This window comes from Halichoerus grypus, chromosome 8 (genome assembly GCF_964656455.1).
Source record: "Halichoerus grypus chromosome 8, mHalGry1.hap1.1, whole genome shotgun sequence".
NCBI classification, from domain to species: Eukaryota; Metazoa; Chordata; class Mammalia; order Carnivora; family Phocidae; genus Halichoerus; species Halichoerus grypus.
Genome location: NC_135719.1, coordinates 120743542 through 120763472, shown reverse-complemented (window position 1 = coordinate 120763472; position 19931 = coordinate 120743542). Strand labels below are relative to the sequence as shown.

Here is a 19931-nt window from a genome sequence, read left to right as displayed (position 1 = left end):
CAGCTGTGCAAAGGCAAATGCCCCCTCAGGGAGGGTGGGCACTTCTCTGGCCACCGTGTCCCCCTTTCTTTCTTTATTCCAACCCCTCCATGACTGTCAGCCCGTTCAAACTCCCTAAGAAGTGGGTGGTGTTATCCCGGTTTTCCCAGTGAGAGGACTGAGGTTTAGACAGGGAAAGTAACTTGCCACGTGTGGTCCAGCTACTAGGAGAAACAGCCAGGCTTCAGCTCTGGTTTGGCTCCACAGCCCCTGCTCTTTCTGTCCTGCCAGGCAGAGTGAACCCTGGGCCAGAAAGGGGGCTCCCAACCATGGCTTTCTCTGTGTCGTTGATAAGGATCTGTGGTATAAGGTCTCCACAATGCGGCTTGGTCATCCTGCCTGAGGCCTTCTGAGAGAGGCCAGGCCGCATCCTGTGTGTCCTCCACAGACAGAGGCGCCTGGGCTAGGACAGTCATTCCAGGCCCCAGCTCCTCTGCTCCATGGGGCAGGCCCAGTGAGCCCTACTCCATGTCAGGTGGGGGATGCGGGTGAGAGAGGGGCAGCTCTGAAGACCCCAGACAGAGCCACTTTTCTGGCCTCAACCTCCCTCCTGGCTCCCATCCTGGCTTACCCCACTAGTCTGAAGGTTTTCAAGGCCTTCTTGTAACATCGAGTCCCCTGCTGGATCTACTTGTCTTGCTTCTCAAAGGTAAAAGCAAGTGCCACCAAAAAAGTTTTCATAGGCTGATCAGCAACCTCAGGAACAAGGTGGACTGCTGGACTCCTCACCTCATCTTTCCTAGTCAGCTTCCCACCCCCTCTGGCCCCCATGACTGAGCCCTGATGGCTGGTGCATGTCCTTAGCATTCGGAAAATCCACAGCCTGCCCCAGGGTCGGAGAAACACTCCCTCGTAGCTCCCAGACTGCTGCACGCGCTTTCCAGTTTACAAGGCCTGAGCACAGACATTTTCTCATCTCATCTTCCCCCACGTCAGCCCCGTTTTTCAGTTGAGGACACTGAGGCTCAGGAAACTTAAGTGGCTCGCTGGAGGTCACTGAGCTCATGGATGGTTGGGCCAGAGCTGGAGTGAGTGTTCTCCTACTGCAAGGCTAGAACTCTCCTCTCTACCCCTGCTGGCACCCTGCTGGCACCCGCTCAATCAGCCAAAAGTAACTGGGATGGATACATTTGCTTATAGTAAATTAAAAATCAGCCCAGCTGCTGGATGAGCATACAAAGGCCCAGGTTCCTGGTGCAAACTGTGGGTGAGCCCTTAGGCACCACGAAGCACCCTCAACTCCCCACCACCACCCTCAACTCCCCAAGAGCCAAAGTGGCAGGCCTGCAGAAGGAGAATCCACCCGAACAAGCACAAGGCTAGTGTCCGAGGAGAAAATGCATTTGGAAAGCAATAGCCCTGGCCCGCGAGCAGGGAGAGAGCAAACAATGCGGCAAAGCGGCCCTGAGCCCTTGGGGGCCGGGTCATGCCGACGGTCTCACCCCCCTGAGCTCCAGAGGACACCTGGCGCCAGGGAGAGCCGGCAGCAATAGCTTCTGTCGCTGTGAGAGGGACCGTCACATTCTCCGGTCGACGGCATCCCGGTGCTCCCGATTCCTGCCTTTTGACGTAGGGCCCATCGGCCTCTCAGCCTTTTCTACATCTGTGGGTGATGAGTCAGCCCTGGCCACCGTAGCTTTCAGGCTTCTACGAATCAGCTGTGAAAGGGTGTGGGGTGGTGGGGGACATATCTTGGGCTCTGGACTGAGACTAAGAGCTTTGCAAAGGGCCAGTCTCCTGAAGAGTAAAATGGGGACAGAACAGTACACAAGTGTCGGTGTTGGCACGAGGCTGTAAACTCATGTGAAAGGCGATAAAGCCAGTGCAGGGCATGGGGCCTGGGCCAGACTTCATGATCTCAAAGCCTGGCTCAACCTCTACCGGCTTGGGTAATCGTGGGCAGGTGTGTTAGCCTCTTGGGCTTCAATTTCCCAGCTCGTAAATGGGGTGATAATGAAAATACTTACCTGGCAGAGCTGCTGTGAGGATTAAAGAAGTGAAAATGTGGGAGGCTCAGCGCCTGGTGAGTATGTGATGTGAGTGGCCCTGAACGTCATCCGTCAGATGGTCCCTAAAAAGGACTGAGCCACATAACTCATGGGAAAATGTCTGCCCATCCTGCAGGCCAGGGCGTGCACCGCTGATGCCTTGATTAAGGAATCTTCTGGGGTGGGAGCTCTTTTATAAGCACGTCAGCCGTCTGTGGCTGCTGTTGGGGCAGAAGCTCATAAATCACACGAAGCACGGCTGGCATGTGGCATGTGGCTCAGTGGCAAGCCTTGGCCAGTCTCATCCCCACCCACCCTCGGCCCCAGAGAGATCCATCACAGCCCAGGGCTCAATGGGAGGCAGCCTGCTCAGCAGAGCAAGGCCGGCTATGCCAGGTGGTGACCCATGCCCTCCAGTCAGGGGACCAGGACCCATCCTAGTCACCAAACCAGTGACTCTCAAACTCCAGGAGCATCAGAAGCCTCTGGGGGCTGGTTAAACCCAGGTAGCTGGGCCCCGCCGCCAGAGTTTCTGATTCAGTAGGTCTGAGTGGGGCCCAAGAGTTGGCATTGCTAGTAGGTTCCCAGATGCCGCTGATGCTGCTGGTCTGTGGGACCACACAACGCTCACTTCTCGGGAACCAAGTTTAAACCTCGATATTTGTCCTTGGGCAAGTCTCTTCTGACTGAGCCCCCGCTTCCTCAGCCGGGAAGTGGGCACACCAGAACCCACCTCCCAGGGGGTGTTGGGGACCGACACCTGTAGCAGTATCAGGTGCTGGGTACCCAGGAAATGCTCAATCCGTGGCAGCCCTTGGCATCGCCAGCACCTCGCTGCTGAGGGCTTGGAGACAACTAATAAGTAGGAAGGGTGGGGTTGTGAAGATATCAAGCTTACAGGGAGAAGTGACAGGAAAAATGAACAAATATGGACTGAGGGCTTTCTGTATGCATTGTCCTAATTCCTAAATGTAAAAATGCCTTGTCACTAGAACAAGATGGAACAAAATAAAACTAAAACACAGCCCAGTGAGAATCTGTGAGTTCATTCATTTGGCAAGCCAGCATTTACTGTGATTCCGAGAGCCAGGCTCCGAGCGGCGGCTGTGGGGAGCAGACATGGGTCCTGGTATCCACGAGATCCAGCCTGGCCGCAAAGAGGACAAATAAGGACTAGAGAAGACAAGTCCTCATCACAGCATATGGAAGAAGGTGACCACTGTGGCTGGAGAGGAACATTCAAGACATTGAAGAAACAAGCTGGAGGGATGCCCTCAGACAAGTGGGAGACTGGGAATGTTTCCTTGTGGAAGCAGCCATCTGTCTGGAAAAATGGGTAGCATCGACCCATGGAGACGACAAGGTAGAGAGTGGAAGGAACAGCAAGCACAGGCAAGAGAAGGCAGAAAGCAACTTCCAGAAATGCCACAGGTGAGTGTGGCTGGAGGATGGGAGCTGAGGTTGGCCTGGCTGTCTGGTGTCTGGCAGTGGACAGCCTTGACCACTGGGGGTTTACAGGACTCCTTGAGCCCATTGTATATCCTCTGCGGTAGGTGCTCAGCACATCATCGTGGGCTCGGTGATGTTCGTGGTGAAGATGCCACAGGGGTAAGAGACTATGTGATCCACAAGAGGCATCCCTGAGAAGCTCAGACCGCGGCCCAGAGCCTGCTCACCTGCCCGGCATCCACTGGAACGCAAGAGACGATCAGTCTCTACCCGACAGCTACAGGATGTGAGCGCAGGGCTGAGGTCACACTGCATACCCAGGAGAAAGCCCCTGGATCCACCTGCTGCTCCCACTGTGACCTGATCTAACCTTAACAAGCCCCCACTGTCCTACTGCCCCTCCCCCCGGAGAACAAGGCTCTGGAGATCAGTCATCCCGGGCTGAGGGACGCCCTTGCCAACGTCAGTGGCTGTGTCTGAGATTGCTATGGGGCCTATGGGCCACCCACACTTCAGCAAGCTGCCTCTAACCCAGCTGGGGGCTTCAGCTGGGGGCTGCCTCTGACTCAGGTGGTGGGGAGAGGCCCCAGAGACCTAAGCAACCACGTCTGGAGACACTTCTCTCCTGGTCCTGGACCCAGAACCCCAGACTCTCCTGCCAGCCCTGGTTTCTTGTTCAAATGAGGGTGTCCTAGCTGGGGGCATCTGTCTGTCACTGCTCTCCTTGGGAGCCAGTTCTGGCTCAGACATCCAGCTCCTACATCCTTCTGCTGGTAAGGAGCACAGGGGTGGCCTTCTTTCCCCTTGGCTTCTCCTGCTCGCAGTGAGGTCAAGTACTGGAGTACTCGGTGCAGAGCTGGGGCTCATCCTGAGTATCCCCTGCGTGGCTTCTCCTCCCTGGGCCTCCAGGTCTGCCTCATGCTTCAGAGGGTCGCAGACTCCAGGTGAATCTGTATCACCTAGGCCACGGGACACACATGGAAATTCGGAGTCAGCAGATCTGGGTGGGAGCCTGGGGACAAACGTGCCTACGAGTGCCTCCACCTGATTGCCCCAGCTTATCTGGGGGCTGAAACTTGAGAGACACTTATTTGAAAGACAAATTGTTGGGAGACAGGCTTTGCTTTCAGATGGCTTGAATGGATCAGAGATAACCTGAACCAAGGAGGAAGGAGAAAACAAGTCTTTCTGGAACACCACCTGGTCATTTGTATTCATTGTCTCCAGATAAGAATCATCCAGTTCTCCCCGCCACCTATTTCCCCATCCTTTCCTCTGCCCTCACCAAAGAAGACTGAGCCCTGGAGTAATGGTCATTAGCTCAAGAAGGAAAGGGTTTATCTGTTTGGGTTTAAACGGCTGCCATACCTTCCTTCTAGAATCCTTCTACGATTACAGGCTGGTCTACATCCCCATGATGCTGTGTGCACCGAGGTGACAAGCCCAGGCCATTCCACGGTACCTGCTGAGCCACCAGCCCGGCTAGCATTCTAGCTCCCACCAGGCCTCATCCAGCCCACCCTCCACCCAGCCGAGGCAGGCGTTGCCCCGAGGGTCATGAGCAGCTGTCCTGGAAGCATCAGGACTCCTGGCCCCCCAGCCCACAGCAAGAGGCCCCTCCTTGCTGCTCCCATAGTTCCTGCCTTCCCTGTGGCTTTTATCATGTGGTATCACAGAGGCCTCTTTCTTTGTCCATGTCCCCTGCTAGAATGTTCTTAAGGGCAGAGACAATTTCTGTTTTAGATGTGTGTCACCACCCCTGGTAAAGCGCCTAGTACGTAGCAGGCCCTCCAAAAATGTTTATTAATAGTGGCACGAATGCATGTTCACTAGGCTTTTAGAGAGATGCTTTGCACACGAGAAATAAATCATTCCTCACAAAACCCCTCCAGGGCTCGAAGTGACCCCTTCCTCCAGGTGAGGAACCCAAGGCTGAGAGACTCAAGACCACACGGCCAGTAAGTGGCAGAGTGAGGACAGACTGGCTGACGAGGGCCCTGGGATCCACACTCTGTCTACCCACTTCCTCGCACTTCATGGGGTCGAGTCCCGAGGCAGAGGGCTGTCCTCAGATGGCTCGGGAGCCTCCACCCTCCTGCTGACCCACACAGCCTGGCTGCAGGCCCAGGAGAGGGCGGCCCCCACCTGCCTCACCTGAGCTCTTTGCCCAGCCATGAAGACCTTTTAAGATGAGAAGCTGCCTGGACCCCTCCCTCCCTCTGGAGGAAACTGACCCAACCATGGCAGGGACACACCAAGGATGGTGGGAGCACTGTCGGGAATGAAGCTGTGGGTGTCACGAACTGTAGCTTTTCTTTTCCAGCTTTCCTATTCTGTTCCCTTGGTGGGAGAGGACCACACCCCGCCCGGTGATGGAAGATTCTCCGCAGGCCTGGGGGTGCCGGACCCCTTGGAAGACAGGTGTTGCCCATGTTATTTCTCCCAACTGCAGATGGAGAGCCCTCTCCTGAGGGGTGTGGGGCCGAGCCACTGGGAAAACTGAAGGCAAGTCACAGAGGCCCAGGGATGGAGGCACTCCTCCCTGCTGGATAAACGGGAGGCGGGCCTCATGCCCATGTCCCTCCTGCCCTCCCCACCCATGCACTCTTTGAGACTTTTCTGCTGTGTTCTGTAAGTCCCTAAGGGCCAGCCTGAGAGTTTTTGCCGACCCCTCCAGGAGCTGGCTAAAGGCTCACAGTCTTATCTTCCAGAAAAAAAAAAGGGGAGGTGGAAGAGAAAAATGGGCCTCCAGAGAGGTAGGTTTGGAGGAGGGCAAAAGAGCACGACTCAGGAGAAGCAGCACCAGAGCCCTTGGAGGCTGGGAAGGAAAAAAGGGGGAATGTGGAGAGCTGGCCCAGCTTGGCCAGAACCCTAAGAAGGAGGTGGGCAGTGGGATGTACTCCTTGAGAGGATGGACAGAGACTACAGCCAGAGTCTTCTGCAGTAAATTGTTCCCTGTGCCCAGTTAGCCCAAGCTGGGCTGTGCAGCCACACTGTGTGCTTGGAACTGTCACCAGCCAGGGGCATGGTGGCCAGAAGTTCTGGGAACCCCTGAGATGAAGTGGGGGGTGGGGCAGAAATGGCTGCGTGCAGGAAAGGTGCGCACTGGCCTGCCCACCACTGTTCATATGTGCACCGAAGCAGCGTTTATTTTTACCTGGGTAGGTTCAGCTTCTGATCATAGGAGTGGTGGGGGCTTTCCATTGGTTTCCATGGAAACGTTACGCACAGCATCTGCTACCCGATCAACAAGGCTAGGCTGATAGGACTCTTTCTGGAATTAGTTTGCTGTTTCTACCCAGGAAGATGTCCCACCTGCATTTTCCCACTGCCTTCTTGTGTGGTGGAGGCGGGGAAGGGCAGTTCTGGGGGGTCAGGGCTATCACCCAGGGAAGGAGAGAGGGTTGGCAAAAGGCAAGTATTCGGAAAAGCCCCGTGGTTTCCACTTCAAAGCCCCAAGTAGGGTCCCACGAGGAGGCCACGGAGCCGGAGCGGGGCTCTGGTCCCAGCCCGCCCCAGCAGCAGGGACACCTGCTAGTCCCCCAGAGCTGCCAGCCTGTCATCCAGGACACCCTGGGGTATCGTGGGGCATGTAGGCCGAGGAGCAAGCTGTCAGGTACAGGAGGGGGTGAGACCCGAGCGCGTTCAGTTTCAGTTTTACAGCATCGAGGCCCCAACTTGCCCACGCGGCAGGGGAGGGTGGCTCTGGGGTGAGAAAGGCGCAGGTGCACGTGTACGGGTGAGAAGTGGTTTTATTCCAAGTGCATGTTTCATAAAGACGAGGCCCCTCAGGGACGGCGAGTGGCACATGCTTTGGTCAAGAAGAGGAAAAGCAAGAGCAGAGCAGGGCTGAGGCCCACGAAGGACGGCGGACAGGTGTAGTTGGCCCATGGGGAAGGGAGGGGCGTCTGACAGGTGCAGGGGGCCCACGGGGAAGGGAGGGGCGGTGGACAGGTGCAGGGGGCCCACGGGGAAGGGAGGGGCGTCTGACAGGTGCAGGGGGCCCACGGGGAAGGGAGGGGCGGTGGACAGGTGCAGGGGGCCCACGGGGAAGGGAGGGGCGTCTGACAGGTGCAGGGGGCCCACGGGGAAGGGAGGGGCGGTGGACAGGTGCAGTGGGCCCACGGGGAAGGGAGGGGCGGTGGACAGGTGCAGTGGGCCCACGGGGAAGGGAGGGGCGTCTGACAGGTGCAGTGAGCCCACGGGGAAGGGAGGGGCGGTGGACAGGTGCAGTGGGCCCACGGGGAAGGGAGGGGCGGTGGACAGGTGCAGGGGGCCCACGGGGAAGGGAGGGGCGGTGGACAGGTGCAGTGGGCCCACGGGGAAGGGAGGGGTGGTGGACAGGTGCAGGGGGCCCACGGGGAAGGGAGGGGCGGTGGACAGGTGCAGTGGGCCCACGGGGAAGGGAGGGGCGGTGGACAGGTGCAGTGAGCCCACGGGGAAGGGAGGGGCGGTGGACAGGTGCAGTGGGCCCACGGGGAAGGGAGGGGCGGTGGACAGGTGCAGGGGGCCCACGGGGAAGGGAGGGGCGGTGGACAGGTGCAGTGGGCCCACAGGGAAGGGAGGGGCGGTGGACAGGTGCAGGGGGCCCACGGGGAAGGGAGGGGCGGTGGACAGGTGCAGTGGGCCCACGGGGAAGGGAGGGGCGTCTGACAGGTGCAGGGGGCCCACGGGGAAGGGAGGGGCGGTGGACAGGTGCAGTGGGCCCACGGGGAAGGGAGGGGCGTCTGACAGGTGCAGGGGGCCCACGGGGAAGGGAGGGGCGTCTGACAGGTGCAGGGGGCCCACGGGGAAGGGAGGGGCGGTGGACAGGTGCAGTGGGCCCACGGGGAAGGGAGGGGTGGTGGACAGGTGCAGTGAGCCCACGGGGAAGGGAGGGGCGGTGGACAGGTGCAGTGGGCCCACAGGGAAGGGAGGGGCGTTTGACAGGTGCAGGGGGCCCACGGGGAAGGGAGGGGCGTCTGACAGGTGCAGGGGGCCCACGGGGAAGGGAGGGGCGGTGGACAGGTGCAGTGGGCTCACGGGGAAGGGAGGAGCGTCTGACAGGTGCAGGGGGCCCACGGGGAAGGGAGGGGCGGTGGACAAGTGCAGTGGGCCCACGGGGAAGGGAGGGGCGGTGGACAGGTGCAGTGGGCCCACGGGGAAGGGAGGGGCGTCTGACAGGTGCAGTGGGCCCACGGGGAAGGGAGGGGCGTCTGACAGGTGCAGTTGGCCCACGGGGAAGGGAGGGGCGGTGGACAGGTGCAGTCGGCCCCTGGGGAAGGGAGGGGCTCTCAGGCTTCTCTGAGCAGCAGCCCCCTTACACTCAGCGAGGGAAGCTGTGCCCCCCATCCCCAAGGGGACACGCTGCAGGGAGGGTGGGGGGTACACGCACAAAAGAGATGGGGGCGGAGGAAACACGGTGACAGAGGACGGGAGATGGGGCCCCCTGGGGGGCCAAGGCCCTGTGCTGCGGCCCAGGAGCACTGCTTGAGAGGGCCTGGTGAGAGCCAGGGGGTGAGGAAGCTACCGAGGCCCCCCATGGCGGGGCTGCTGGCCTGAGGGCCCATGGAGGAGCAGGAACCAGCAGTCTAGGCTCACCAGGGAGGGAGAAGGTGCACGGCAGCTCAGCCTGGTGGTTGCTCCAGGCCAGAGCAGAGGCACAGACCCTTTGGGGATCAGGGACCTCTGCAAGAAGCTGGGGCAATCTATGGACCCCCTCCCCAGGAAAATGTACATCTGCACACACATGCACGATTTGGGGGACAATTTCAGGAGAGTCCCGGGCCCTCTGGAATCCATGAACTCCCTAGAGGTCCCAGGCGGATTTGCTTTGGGAGGGGGACGCCCAGGGGTCCTCATACCCCTGGTCTTTTGCCAAAAATCACCCTGCCTGAGCCAGTAGGGTTGGGGAAGAGGAAAAGAGGAATAGCAGAAGTGTTTCCAAGACCAGGCCGTGGGCCCAATGGCCGTGAGAAGGAGCTGGGGTTCTCCACACAAACAGGAGCCACCAGCCAGCCTCCCCGCTCACTGTGGGAACTGACCCTCTCAGGCCTCCCTCCTGCAGTGGGGAGGGGTGAGGATGAGGCTTAGCCTCCGTGACTTACTCCCTAATGTCTTAGGGAATGTTTAGCTCCGGAAGGGAGGTCCTGTTCTTACCAGCTACTTCAACACCATAACGCTGTATTTACAGAGACAAAGGCTTTTGAGAAGGCAGGAGTCAAAGTCTGAACGAGGATGGGGCTGCTCCAGGGTGCAGGTGGTTGCCTGCCCACCCGGGGTCATCACCATGGGCCCAGGCAGAGCAGACAGGGCACCAGCTGGTCTTTAGGCCCAAGAAAAGAGGGCTTGGCCTGACACATGGCCAAACAGAAGTGGGATCTGTTTAATAAACTGGGTCCCAAGGCTGCCCATGAAGACCCCGTTGCAGCCTCTTGCTAGGAACGTGGAGGCCAGAGCGCCGGGCGCAATGCACAGGGACTGACACAGCATGGGAAGAACAATGGGTTGTCCGGAAGAGACTAATTCTTTTGGTGCTTTGCTGCTTTTCCATCCATGTCCTTCTGCAAATTACCCATCCTTTGCTCCAGATCCTATCCTTCCCACGCTCAACCCAGCACCTGCCTGGGACAGGCCACAGAGCTTCTCACCTCCTTCTTCTTCTCCACCTGCCTTCAGGCTGCACCCCCTCGCCCGGCCCTCAGCCTCCCCATCCATGCTGCCCACGTTCTCCTCTCATGCTGGTCCCACAGCTAGGCCCTGTGACCCGGCAGGGGCCCTACGTGGGCTTCTGTCCTTGCTCTCCCCAGCCAATGGGGGACGACTCCCCCAAACACTGTCCGGGACCCTGGGAGGGTGAAGGGAAGGGGACAAAGGGCCGGGGGGTGGGCTGCCCAGTCTCTGCCCAGCAGCAGCATCCTGACCGTCTCCTCTTCTGGGGCAAGGCCGGGCTGGCAGCCGGAGCATCAGGGCCTGCCCCCCTGTGCCCGCCCCGAACAAGCTTTGAGGGAACTGTGTGTCGTGGCAGGGGGGTTTGCTGATGATTCCGGCAGAAATGTGAGGAGATGGGGACGGCCTGCTTTACACTCCCCCACCCTAACCCGCTTCCAGTCCCAAAGTCTCATGCAAAAGGTATGGGAGGCCCCAGGCTACCGTCACGTGTGCGGCGTCAGCTGCCACTGCTGGGCCGGGGCATCGGCCTGGCACTTGCTGGTCACCAGCTGGGCGGGTTTGGCCTCCAGGCAGAGGCCGCTGACCGAGTGCTGGATGAAAGAGGCTTTTCTCCTCCATCTCTGGGGGGGAGGACGGGGAAGAAAACACAACGATTAACAATCATAATAATTCGCATCTATATAAGGGCCTGAATATCCCTCGGATACCGCCCCCCCTCACTTAGAGCAGACTATGTCCCTTACATAAGCTCCCCGACCCCACACGCAGTCTTAAACCCCTTCCCTGCTGGGGCACCCCTGCTTCCACAGTCCAGCAGAAGGCGAGATCAGAGGCCCGTGGGCCGAATGAATCTGACCCGGGGCTGTATTTTGTTTGGCCTGCACAGTGTCTGTTTAAAATTGGCCTTCGTTGTCACATGAAAATCTGCGTTTCTAGCTTCCCTTTAGACGTGGGCCAGTTTCTTATACGGCCCGGGGCAGTTGGGGCTGAGCTGCTGCTCCCTGCTAGAGGTGGGCTCTTGCTCTCCATTTACCAAGGTCCTGCCCGGGACAGCACACCCCACCCCTGCAGCACACCCCATCCCTCCCTGCTGGCACGTTGAGTCTGCGGGTCCTGGCTTAGTGCGTGTTTTGCTTCTTCAAACAAGATTTCCTCTCCCCACAGCTCTGAGCTTCCAGCCTGGCCTGTAAGCAGGCGGCAGGTGACCAAGGGCCGTAAGGGGGATCCAGTCACCATGTCTGCAGCGATGAGGAGTAAGGCCAGTGGGATGGTGGGAGGCCTGGGGTCCCCGTCACAGTCCCCTCCTGAGCCTCCCCTTCCCCAGGCTTGTGGAAGGGGAAAAGAGGTGTTCCCGTGGAACATTTGGAGATGCCTGGGTGGAGGAAGGGGGTGTCCTTTGGAACACTCAGGAGAAGGGCTGAGAGGCTGGCCCAGGCTTCAAGGCTCAGGGAAGAATAGTGAGAGAGGCCTGTCTGTCCATCTCTCCTCTTCCTGTATCCCCCTTGTTCTTGTTCTCCACAGGAAGTGGGGAGTGCTTGACCATGCATGGAGGCGCCCCCCCCCACCCCGCCGTGGCTCTGAGGGGCTGGGGCCGTGGGCTTGCCAGAATGCCCGCAGAAGGGCTGAGCCGCACCCAGCTGCAGGGCCAGGCCTAGGGGTGGGTGGAGAAGCGAACTGACTTGGGGGGAAGGTGGGGGTTGTGGACTCCCCTTGGGAATGTGGGCCTGTAGGGTGCCCATGCAGCCCCAGCAGAGAGGGGTCCCTGGCCTAAAAGTTGGGGCAGTGGGTAGGACAGGGCCTTGGTCCCTCTGGAACTCACAGCATTTTGTTGCTTTGTGCTCTTCTAGTCCCTGACCTCCCGGGAGGTCCCCCGCACAGGGCATCGCTGGACCCCGTCCTCCTTTCTGCCTGTGGCCAACAGGAGCCGTACCTTCCCGAGAACAGGCAGGGGCCCAGCGCAGTGGTATTTATGAAGGGTGAATGCGCGGATGAGTGAACGATCACCCAATCACTGGAGGTGCTCCCAGAACCACAGGATTCTCACTTCCTACCCATGCCATCGAGCACTCTCCCGGCCGCTCAGGCCTGGGCCTGGACAGAGAATCAGTGCCCCTCACGGCACTCTCCTATCTCCTCAGCCTCCGTTCCTGCAGGCGCCTTGCAAGGCAGGCAGGGAGGAGACCGAGGCTCAGAGAGGTGAGGGGTGGCGGGGCTGGGGTCTGCCGACTGCATCCCACTGGCTCCAGGACACAGAGCCTCTCGGATCCATGATGCCCAGTGGCCGTGGAAGCCAAAGGGGGACCAAGAAGGAAGGCCTAGCTTTGAGAAGGCACCAGCAATGGGAGACCCGCTCATCCTATCCTCTGGGAGGAGAGGGCCCGGGGGCCAGGGTGCCGCTGGGGGCCTGACAGGACTTGCAGGAGCAGATTAGATAGAGCTCGAGAGAATTAAGTGAGTGGTGGCCCCCCCAGGAGCTACTTCCTGGGGTGGCAAGGATTGATGGGAGTGGGCTCAAAGCCTGACCCTCAGAGAGGTCTGCTGCCCCCAGTGAAGAAGAGCCTGAGGACATCCCTCACTGCAGGCCAGGGGCGGAGATAGCAAGACAAACTTCCTCTGCCAATCAGAAACACCTCAGAAGTGTCCAGCAGGCCCAGCAAGCAGATCCTGGCACACAATTCACACACACACACACACACACACACACACACGCATGCATGCATGCACTCAGAGGCTGGAGGGCGGGGATCTGGCTGCTTTTCCAGAATGGCGTAGCCACTTGCCAGTCATCCCTAAAGAAAGAGCTGACCCAGGCAAACAGGAAAAGGGTGGGAGGAAAGGCCAGGCGCTCTCCTCGGCCCCGCACTGTCCCGCCGGCCGGCCAGAGTCAGGCACGGGGATGGCTACCGGGGCGTGTGGGCAGGGGAAGGGCTGGAGGAAACCTCTGGCCTTTGTGTTCCAACCCTCGGGCAGAGCGGCTCCCCCCAGCCAGGAAGGGAGCTGAGCTGACTCTGCCGCTGGCTGATGCAGACCCTGAGAGCAAGTGATGTCATCTCTCGGAACATCGGATTCTTCCTCGACCGGTGGGCCTGACCTGTCTCCCAGGATTCATGGAGACGGGGCGGCTGAGTGTTTGACAAATGGAAAAGGTAGTGCTCATGGGAGGCTGTCATGCCAGCTTGGAAATCGGTGTATCTGGGTCTCACTTTCCCGGCAGCCACAAACAAGAAATACTTACCGAACATCTACTATGTTCTGGGTTAAGACCGTGGGCTTAGGAGTCACACTGACCTGGGTTTGAATCTCGGCTCTACCCCTTCCCAGCTGTGTTTCATCTGACACCTGTTTCTTAAATTCAGCAAGCCTCGGCTGACTCACCTGTAAGATGGGGAGGGGACGAGGGCCCAAACCCCTGGGTTGCACGAGGATAAGATGAGATGGTCTATGTAAAACTCCTATCACCGGCTCTTGGTAAAAGCCAGCTCGAGTTTGGCTGCAGTGGTTGTCAGGGGCTAAGGATACAAGACAGACGGCCTCTGCCCTCGTGTCACCCACAGGCTGGCAGGATGGACATGTAACCGTATTTACTTGAAGAAGTGCTTCCTCATGAGCACAACAGACTTGACCTCGCTGCTGACTTGGAGGGACCCTCACTCTGGAGGGCGTATTTGAGTCCATCTGATTCAACCCAGGGCTCCCATGCCAGGAGCTGCCACCCAGCCTGCGCATCCCCGGGGGGTGAGGAGACTCACCTGCCTGCCTTCTCTCGGGTTGCACCCCTGCAGTAGGACCAGGGAACCTGGGGTGACGGACGTGGAGGCGGCAGTCAGGCACTTCCCCTGCTGCTGGATGAGATGGTCGCTGAACAGCCACGCCTAGAAGACAGGCACGTGAAGGGCCGAGTCCAAGTGTGCGGTGAGGGATGGGGAGGGGGGTAGACAGGTTAGAAAACAAATACCGTGTATGTTGGCAGAATTTTCTACAAATAATAAGAGTGAGTATATGGGTATTCACTGTACTGTTCTTTCAACTTTTCTGTATGTTTGAAAGTTTTCGTAATAAAAGGATGGGGGGCAGCATAGCTGGAGCGGGCTGGAGGGCAACCAAGGATGTACCAAGGGATGCCAAGGGCGGGGGGGCCAGGGAGAGACAGGATGCAGGACCAGGGCAGCTAGGGGATCTCCACGACCTGCTCATTTTGACATGAGTGCAGCGACCCTCATATGTGGCACACGCACATACACACAGGAGTCTTGGATGCCCTGCTGTCCATGATACACGCTGACCACAGCTGCATCCCAGGAGAGAACCGGGTGCCGCCTGGGTAACATTTCTCCCTCGGCAAGGAGAAAGTGGGTGGTGCCCAGAGGGCAACTGTGGCACGGGTGGGAAAAGGGACGGGAATGTGGCAGAAGCAGACCCAAGGAGCAGTGTGAGGGGACAGTGTACGTGGTTCCTGGGAGAGTGGGTTTGTGGAGGGTGTAAGCAGAGAGAAAGTGAGAATGAGCCAAGGGAAGCCCCCTCCCCCACTCCTGGACAATGACCCAAGGCTCCTTTCCCCCTCCTGATTCTGACCTCGAGGCCCTAAGCAGCTTACCTGGGGTGCTGGGGGGTTCTTGGCAGACCCTCTGCAGATGCCCATTCCAAGCAGGAAGTTCCCAGCTGAGTCCTGGCCCTGGGATTCTAAGCAATTAACCCCTTGCTTAATGATGCCAGGGAGCACTTCCTTCACGGGGACTCTGAGAGAAAATGGAGTGGTTCAGGCTTGTCCTCTGCCCTCTCTAGGCTTACTCACCCCTCAGCCAGAAGGCAGTGCTCGGTCAGCTCCCGGGGCACCATGCTTTTGGTCTCAGTCTCATGGGAAGGGGCCCTGGGGAGCAGACCTAGCCAGCAGGGGCAGGAGGGCAGGGGACGGGGGAAGGAGCAGGATGCCTCTGGGAGCCCTAAGGGCAGCCCTGGAGGCCAAGCCTGGGAGGACCCTGGGAAAAGAGCTCAGACCAGAAAGCCAAGGCTCCCCAGTCTAGAGAGAAGAAAACCTGGGGAGAGACTGGGGTCTAAATATGGACTCAATAGGACATCTCAAAATGACAGGGAAAAGGTCACTTTGGAGAGGCAAATTTCAAACATACAACTAGGAAAATGTGTTCAATCTCACTAATGATTAAAGAAATACATATTAGAGAGTTACCACTGTTTATATATGTGCATAACATATAATATGTAATAAATATGTATTATTTCTATATATTTACTTATATAAAATATATCATATGTATCATATTATATCAACACCAATCAATATCAATCCCCAGTGTTGGCAATAGCTATGGGATCAGATCTTCTCATACTCTATGGGTGGGAGCATAAACTGGCCCAACCGTTCTGGAGGGCAATGTGGCATTATGTATCCAAAGCTTTAAAAATGTGCACACATAGATAAAAGGGGTTAAGAGGTACAAACTTCCAGTTATAAAATAAGTCACAGAGATGAAAAGTCCAGCATAGGGAATATAGTCAATAATACTGTAATAGCGTCGTATGGTGACAGGTGGTGACTACACTTATCATGGAGAGCATTGCATGATGTAGAGGATTGTTGAATCACTATGTTGTACACCTGAAATGAATACATTGTATGTCAGTTGTATTTCAACAATAAAAAGCACACAAAAAATAATGTGCATACGTTTGACCTAACAATCTCAATCCTACTTCTGGAAATTTGTTATCCTGCGGCAATAATTTTGGATGTTTGCAGAGTGATTGGTTATACTGAAAAAGTAGATATCCAACAATAGGGGGTGGGCTAAATAAATACTGATTCATCTGTAGGATAGAAAGCCCCATAGCCATTAAAAATGACTCCAAACGAGTATCTGATAGCATGCAAAAATGTTTATAACATACTGTTAAATAAAACAGGCATTTCAAAATATTATTTAAAAATTTATATTTTTAAATAATAATGCTTATTATTATTTAAAATATGCTTAAACACACATCTCTCTCTCTCTCTCTCACACACACATACACACACACACACACACACACACACACACACGACACATTGTCTTATTTTGTGGATAATAAACCTAAGGAGGCTGCTGGCCCAGCTGACGCAGGCTTGCATTCCTGGGTTTAGAGGGTCATACACCCTCCTGGGTTATGGCCCCATGGGGTGATGGGGCTCAGAGTCTGGTCATGTGCCTAATCTTTTTTTTTTTTTTAAAGATTTTATTTATTTATTTGACAGAGAGAGACACAGCGAGAGAGGGAACACAAGCAGGGGGAGTGGGAGAGGGAGAAGCAGGCTCTCCTCCGAGCAGGGAGCCCGATGTGGGGCTCGATCCCAGGACCCTGGGATCATGACCTGAGCCGAAGGCAGATGCTTAACGACTGAGCCACCCAGGTGCCCCCATGTGCCTAATCTTAACCACCTCTTGTTACCTCTGTCCAAAGAGCACCTAGGTGGGCTGGGGAGGGGGGCATCATAACACTTCTGGAATTCTTAAATCTCAACCAAACCAGGTCTTCCTTCCTCAAGGCTGACTGGAAGCCCCCAGAACCCCCAACCACGACCCACTCTCACAGAGCCTCAGGAAGACATCTTCACTTTCTCTCGCACACTCCTGGCAGGAGTGCGCACCCCCCCCAGGCCCCTCTTCAGAGTTTGCATAATTCTAGACCACAGGTTGAAAACTGCTGGCCCCCAAGCTGAATATGGTCCCAAACACATTTTTTTTTAGCTTAAAAAGTCGTCTTTATTGGTTTCTTATTGCCTCACAGAGCATCAGAGTCGATCCCTCCTGGGAATATGGCATTTGAAGAGATAAATACTTATTTTGCCCCCAACTTGTCAGTAGAGGGAAGTTTAATAAAAATAGTAATATAATAACAATAATGACTATGATCAATAATAAAATGCCCCCTATGATCCCCTAATACACAGGTGGTTGAAGCTTTGAAAAAAGGACCACCTCCCCTTTCTGGGAAGGGCCAACTGCACCAAGCCCCTCCCCAGAAAGGCCCCTATCAGCAGTGCTCCCCTCCGTGGGCGCCATCGGCTCTCTGCTCTTCTTCACTACTCCTCCTTTATCCCTCTACTTCTCCTCTGGATGCCTCTCCCCTCCTGCCAATCACTAAGACTGCTTCTTCTACTTCCTTTCCTTCCCCTTCCCTCTCCCACTTCCTTCACCTGCTTCCTCCCTGCTCCTTGTCTATCCTCCTTTCCTTTGAAAAAAATATATATATTTTTATTTTTTAAGTAATCTCTACACCCAACATGGGCTTGAACTCATAACCCCGAGATCAAGAGTCGCATGCTCTGTTGACTATGCCAGCCAGGTGCCCCATCCTCCTTTCCTTTGGATCAGATGTCGTCTTTCCTATCTTGACCCTAAGCAGAGACCATGATATGCCCCAACTTGGCCTCACCTAGAGGCTGGACAGTCCACAGCCAAGACCCCAGATTGCTCCCAGAGGCCCAGTCCTCCACCCCTCATCCCGACTCTTGCTTGCAGGTTTTCTGAGGCTTGGCACTGGAAAGGAGAGCTTTGGCATAATCCCCCCTGGACTCCAGGGCAGACGGGCCCCAGGGCAGAAAGGGGGCCATTCTATTCCCAGTACGGGCTGGGAGCAGAAGAGAGAGGCAGAATAAGGGCTGGGAGTCAGGGCCCCCAGGTCCTGGGTACCCAGATCAGCCTCTGAGTCACTCTCCCACCCAGGCCTTCCCTGAGTTCGAATTTCCACACAACCCTGAGCCAGCGGGAGCATGGCATTCCTCCAGCTCTTTGCTCGTTCCTGTCTCTGTCCTGGGATCGGGGTGGGCCCTGCCAGAGGGTGTCAATGGGAGCTCTCTGATTCAGGGGTGGGGGGGAGGCTCCGGCCTCAAACACATTTTGTCTGACCTGCATAGTGTGGTTGTTGTTGTTTTTAGCTAATTGGCAATATTAAAAATCTGAAGGTTACACAAAGAAATCTGGATCCAGCCTCTTTTGAGAAAATAGGAAGATCTTCCAGCGAGGCACTCAAGGCACAAACACGTGGTCGTGCTGCCCCTGGGGGGAGGGGCTTTTGCATCCCAGTTGGCCATGGTCCCCACAACTGCCTTGTGTCTCATTGCTGCCCACAAGATTGGTTTGCATCACCCATCTGATCACTGTAGGATTTGAATTTGTGACCTCTACCCGGGGGTGAGGGTGTTGGGATGCAGACTCCACCCCCTCTGCTTCATCCAGGGGCAGCCTGTTCTATTGTCCCTCTCTATGGAGACGAGACACCTGCTGAGGCTTCTCAGCCAGCTCAGGAATGCAGCCCAGGCTGTTCAGATCCTTCTGTATGTTTCCTCTCCCTGCCCGCTGTCCTCAGGGAGATGTGCGGGGTGGTCAGCTTTCAGCACTGAGGTGGGCACTGTCCACATGGGGGGCCACAGCCACGGGCACAAAGGCCTGCCCACTGATGCTTATGGGGGAGACGCGGGGCTTAGGCAACAGTCTCCAAACTGGATGGGGCTCGTGAGGGGTCTGTGTGGTCCTGGCCCCGGGGGCCTCTGGGATGGTCGTCTCCACCACCCTCCCTGGCTTCCTGGCCGAGCCGGCTCCACTACATCTGCATCTGCTTCCCTCTCCGTGGGCCTCCTCCCAGCGGGGCTGCCATCAGCCCTTACGATGCCTCTGTAGAAATAGCAAAAGCATCCCTTCCTCGAGACATTTTACTTCCATCTGTTAGAAAACTGTCATAATATACTGGTTTTGTTAGAAGACTTTTACTGCCATCTGCCAGGAAGTGTTATAATAAATGTACAATATCCACTGTGTGGTTAGCGCCCTGGCAAATGTGAGCACAGCTTGCACGGTTCCCGGCCGTCCTAATACAAGTACTAGATCAGTGGTTGTTGAGGCCCGCAGCAGCCCTCCGATCTGGGGGGGACAGAGCTGTGCCGGGGCTGTAGGCAGGCCTAGGAAAGCAGGGACCTCTCCCTTAGCCTCCTCAGTCTCCCCACTGACCGTCTGCAAGTGGGGGCCAACCATTAGGACCCCCTGTTTGGAGGAAAGCTTGGCATACAGATGTCCTTCCTAACCAACGACCTGAGCCGCTGCCGGCCCCTCACCCCGAGAACTGAGGCACAACCTGAAGAGCAGACTGGGCATGAGCAACCTGGACAGGAATGAGGTGCACAGTTTCTATCTTACGGACACAAGATAGTTTTTTAAAACCTCTGGACAGGGCGCCTGGGTGGCTCAGTCGTTAAGCGTCTGCCTTCAGCTCAGGTCATGATCCCTGGGTCCTGGGATCAAGTCCCATATCGGGCTCCCTGCTCGGAGGAGGGCCTGCTTCTCCCACTCCCCCTGCTTGTGTTCCTGCTCTCGCTGTCTCTCTCTCTGTCAAATAAATAAAATCTTTAAAAAAAAAACAAAAAAAAACCTCTGGACAGTGCCAAAACAAACGGAAGAAGACTCATGCTCCTCATTTCACATAGCTGGTCACATCCACTCTCCTGTCTTGTGATGGATCCAGGTTTCTGATAGGTATAAAGTACTCTTTCCTCTCAGTCCTCAGGGGATGACATGGGACACTGTGCGGGCGGATTGGGTGTGGAGAGGAGAGACATATTCCTGGTCCTCCCTGGTGCCTCCCACAGGCAGCCCAGCTCCCGCCCGAGGCCTAGAGCCCAGGGCTCCATCCCAATGTTGCCCGAACTCTGACAGGATGAAAAGAAACGGCTGCTTTTTCCCTCAGAAATGACATGTCTGAATGAAATTATCCCCTTAAAAGTGGCCACTGGAGAAAGTGGTCCATTTATTATAC

General features: G+C 56.6%; 1 protein-coding gene across 2 annotated transcripts in view; it reads right to left on the bottom strand.

Moving 5' to 3' along the window:
* GALNT16 (polypeptide N-acetylgalactosaminyltransferase 16) overlaps positions 1-19931 on the bottom strand; it is a 112032-nt gene that overhangs the window by 11496 nt on the left and 80605 nt on the right. The window contains exons 13-15 of one of the 2 annotated variants that reach the window (XM_036107230.2): positions 14722-14863; positions 13877-13999; positions 10608-10747 (exon numbers count right to left, since the gene is read on the bottom strand). In XM_036107230.2, the coding sequence (XP_035963123.1) occupies positions 10610-10747; positions 13877-13999; positions 14722-14863 (403 nt within the window). In that variant the 3' untranslated portion in view covers positions 10608-10609. Of the gene's footprint in view, positions 1-9816; positions 10748-13876; positions 14000-14721; positions 14864-19931 lie in introns of those variants that run through there. The other variant, XM_036107229.2, reaches the window with a different exon arrangement.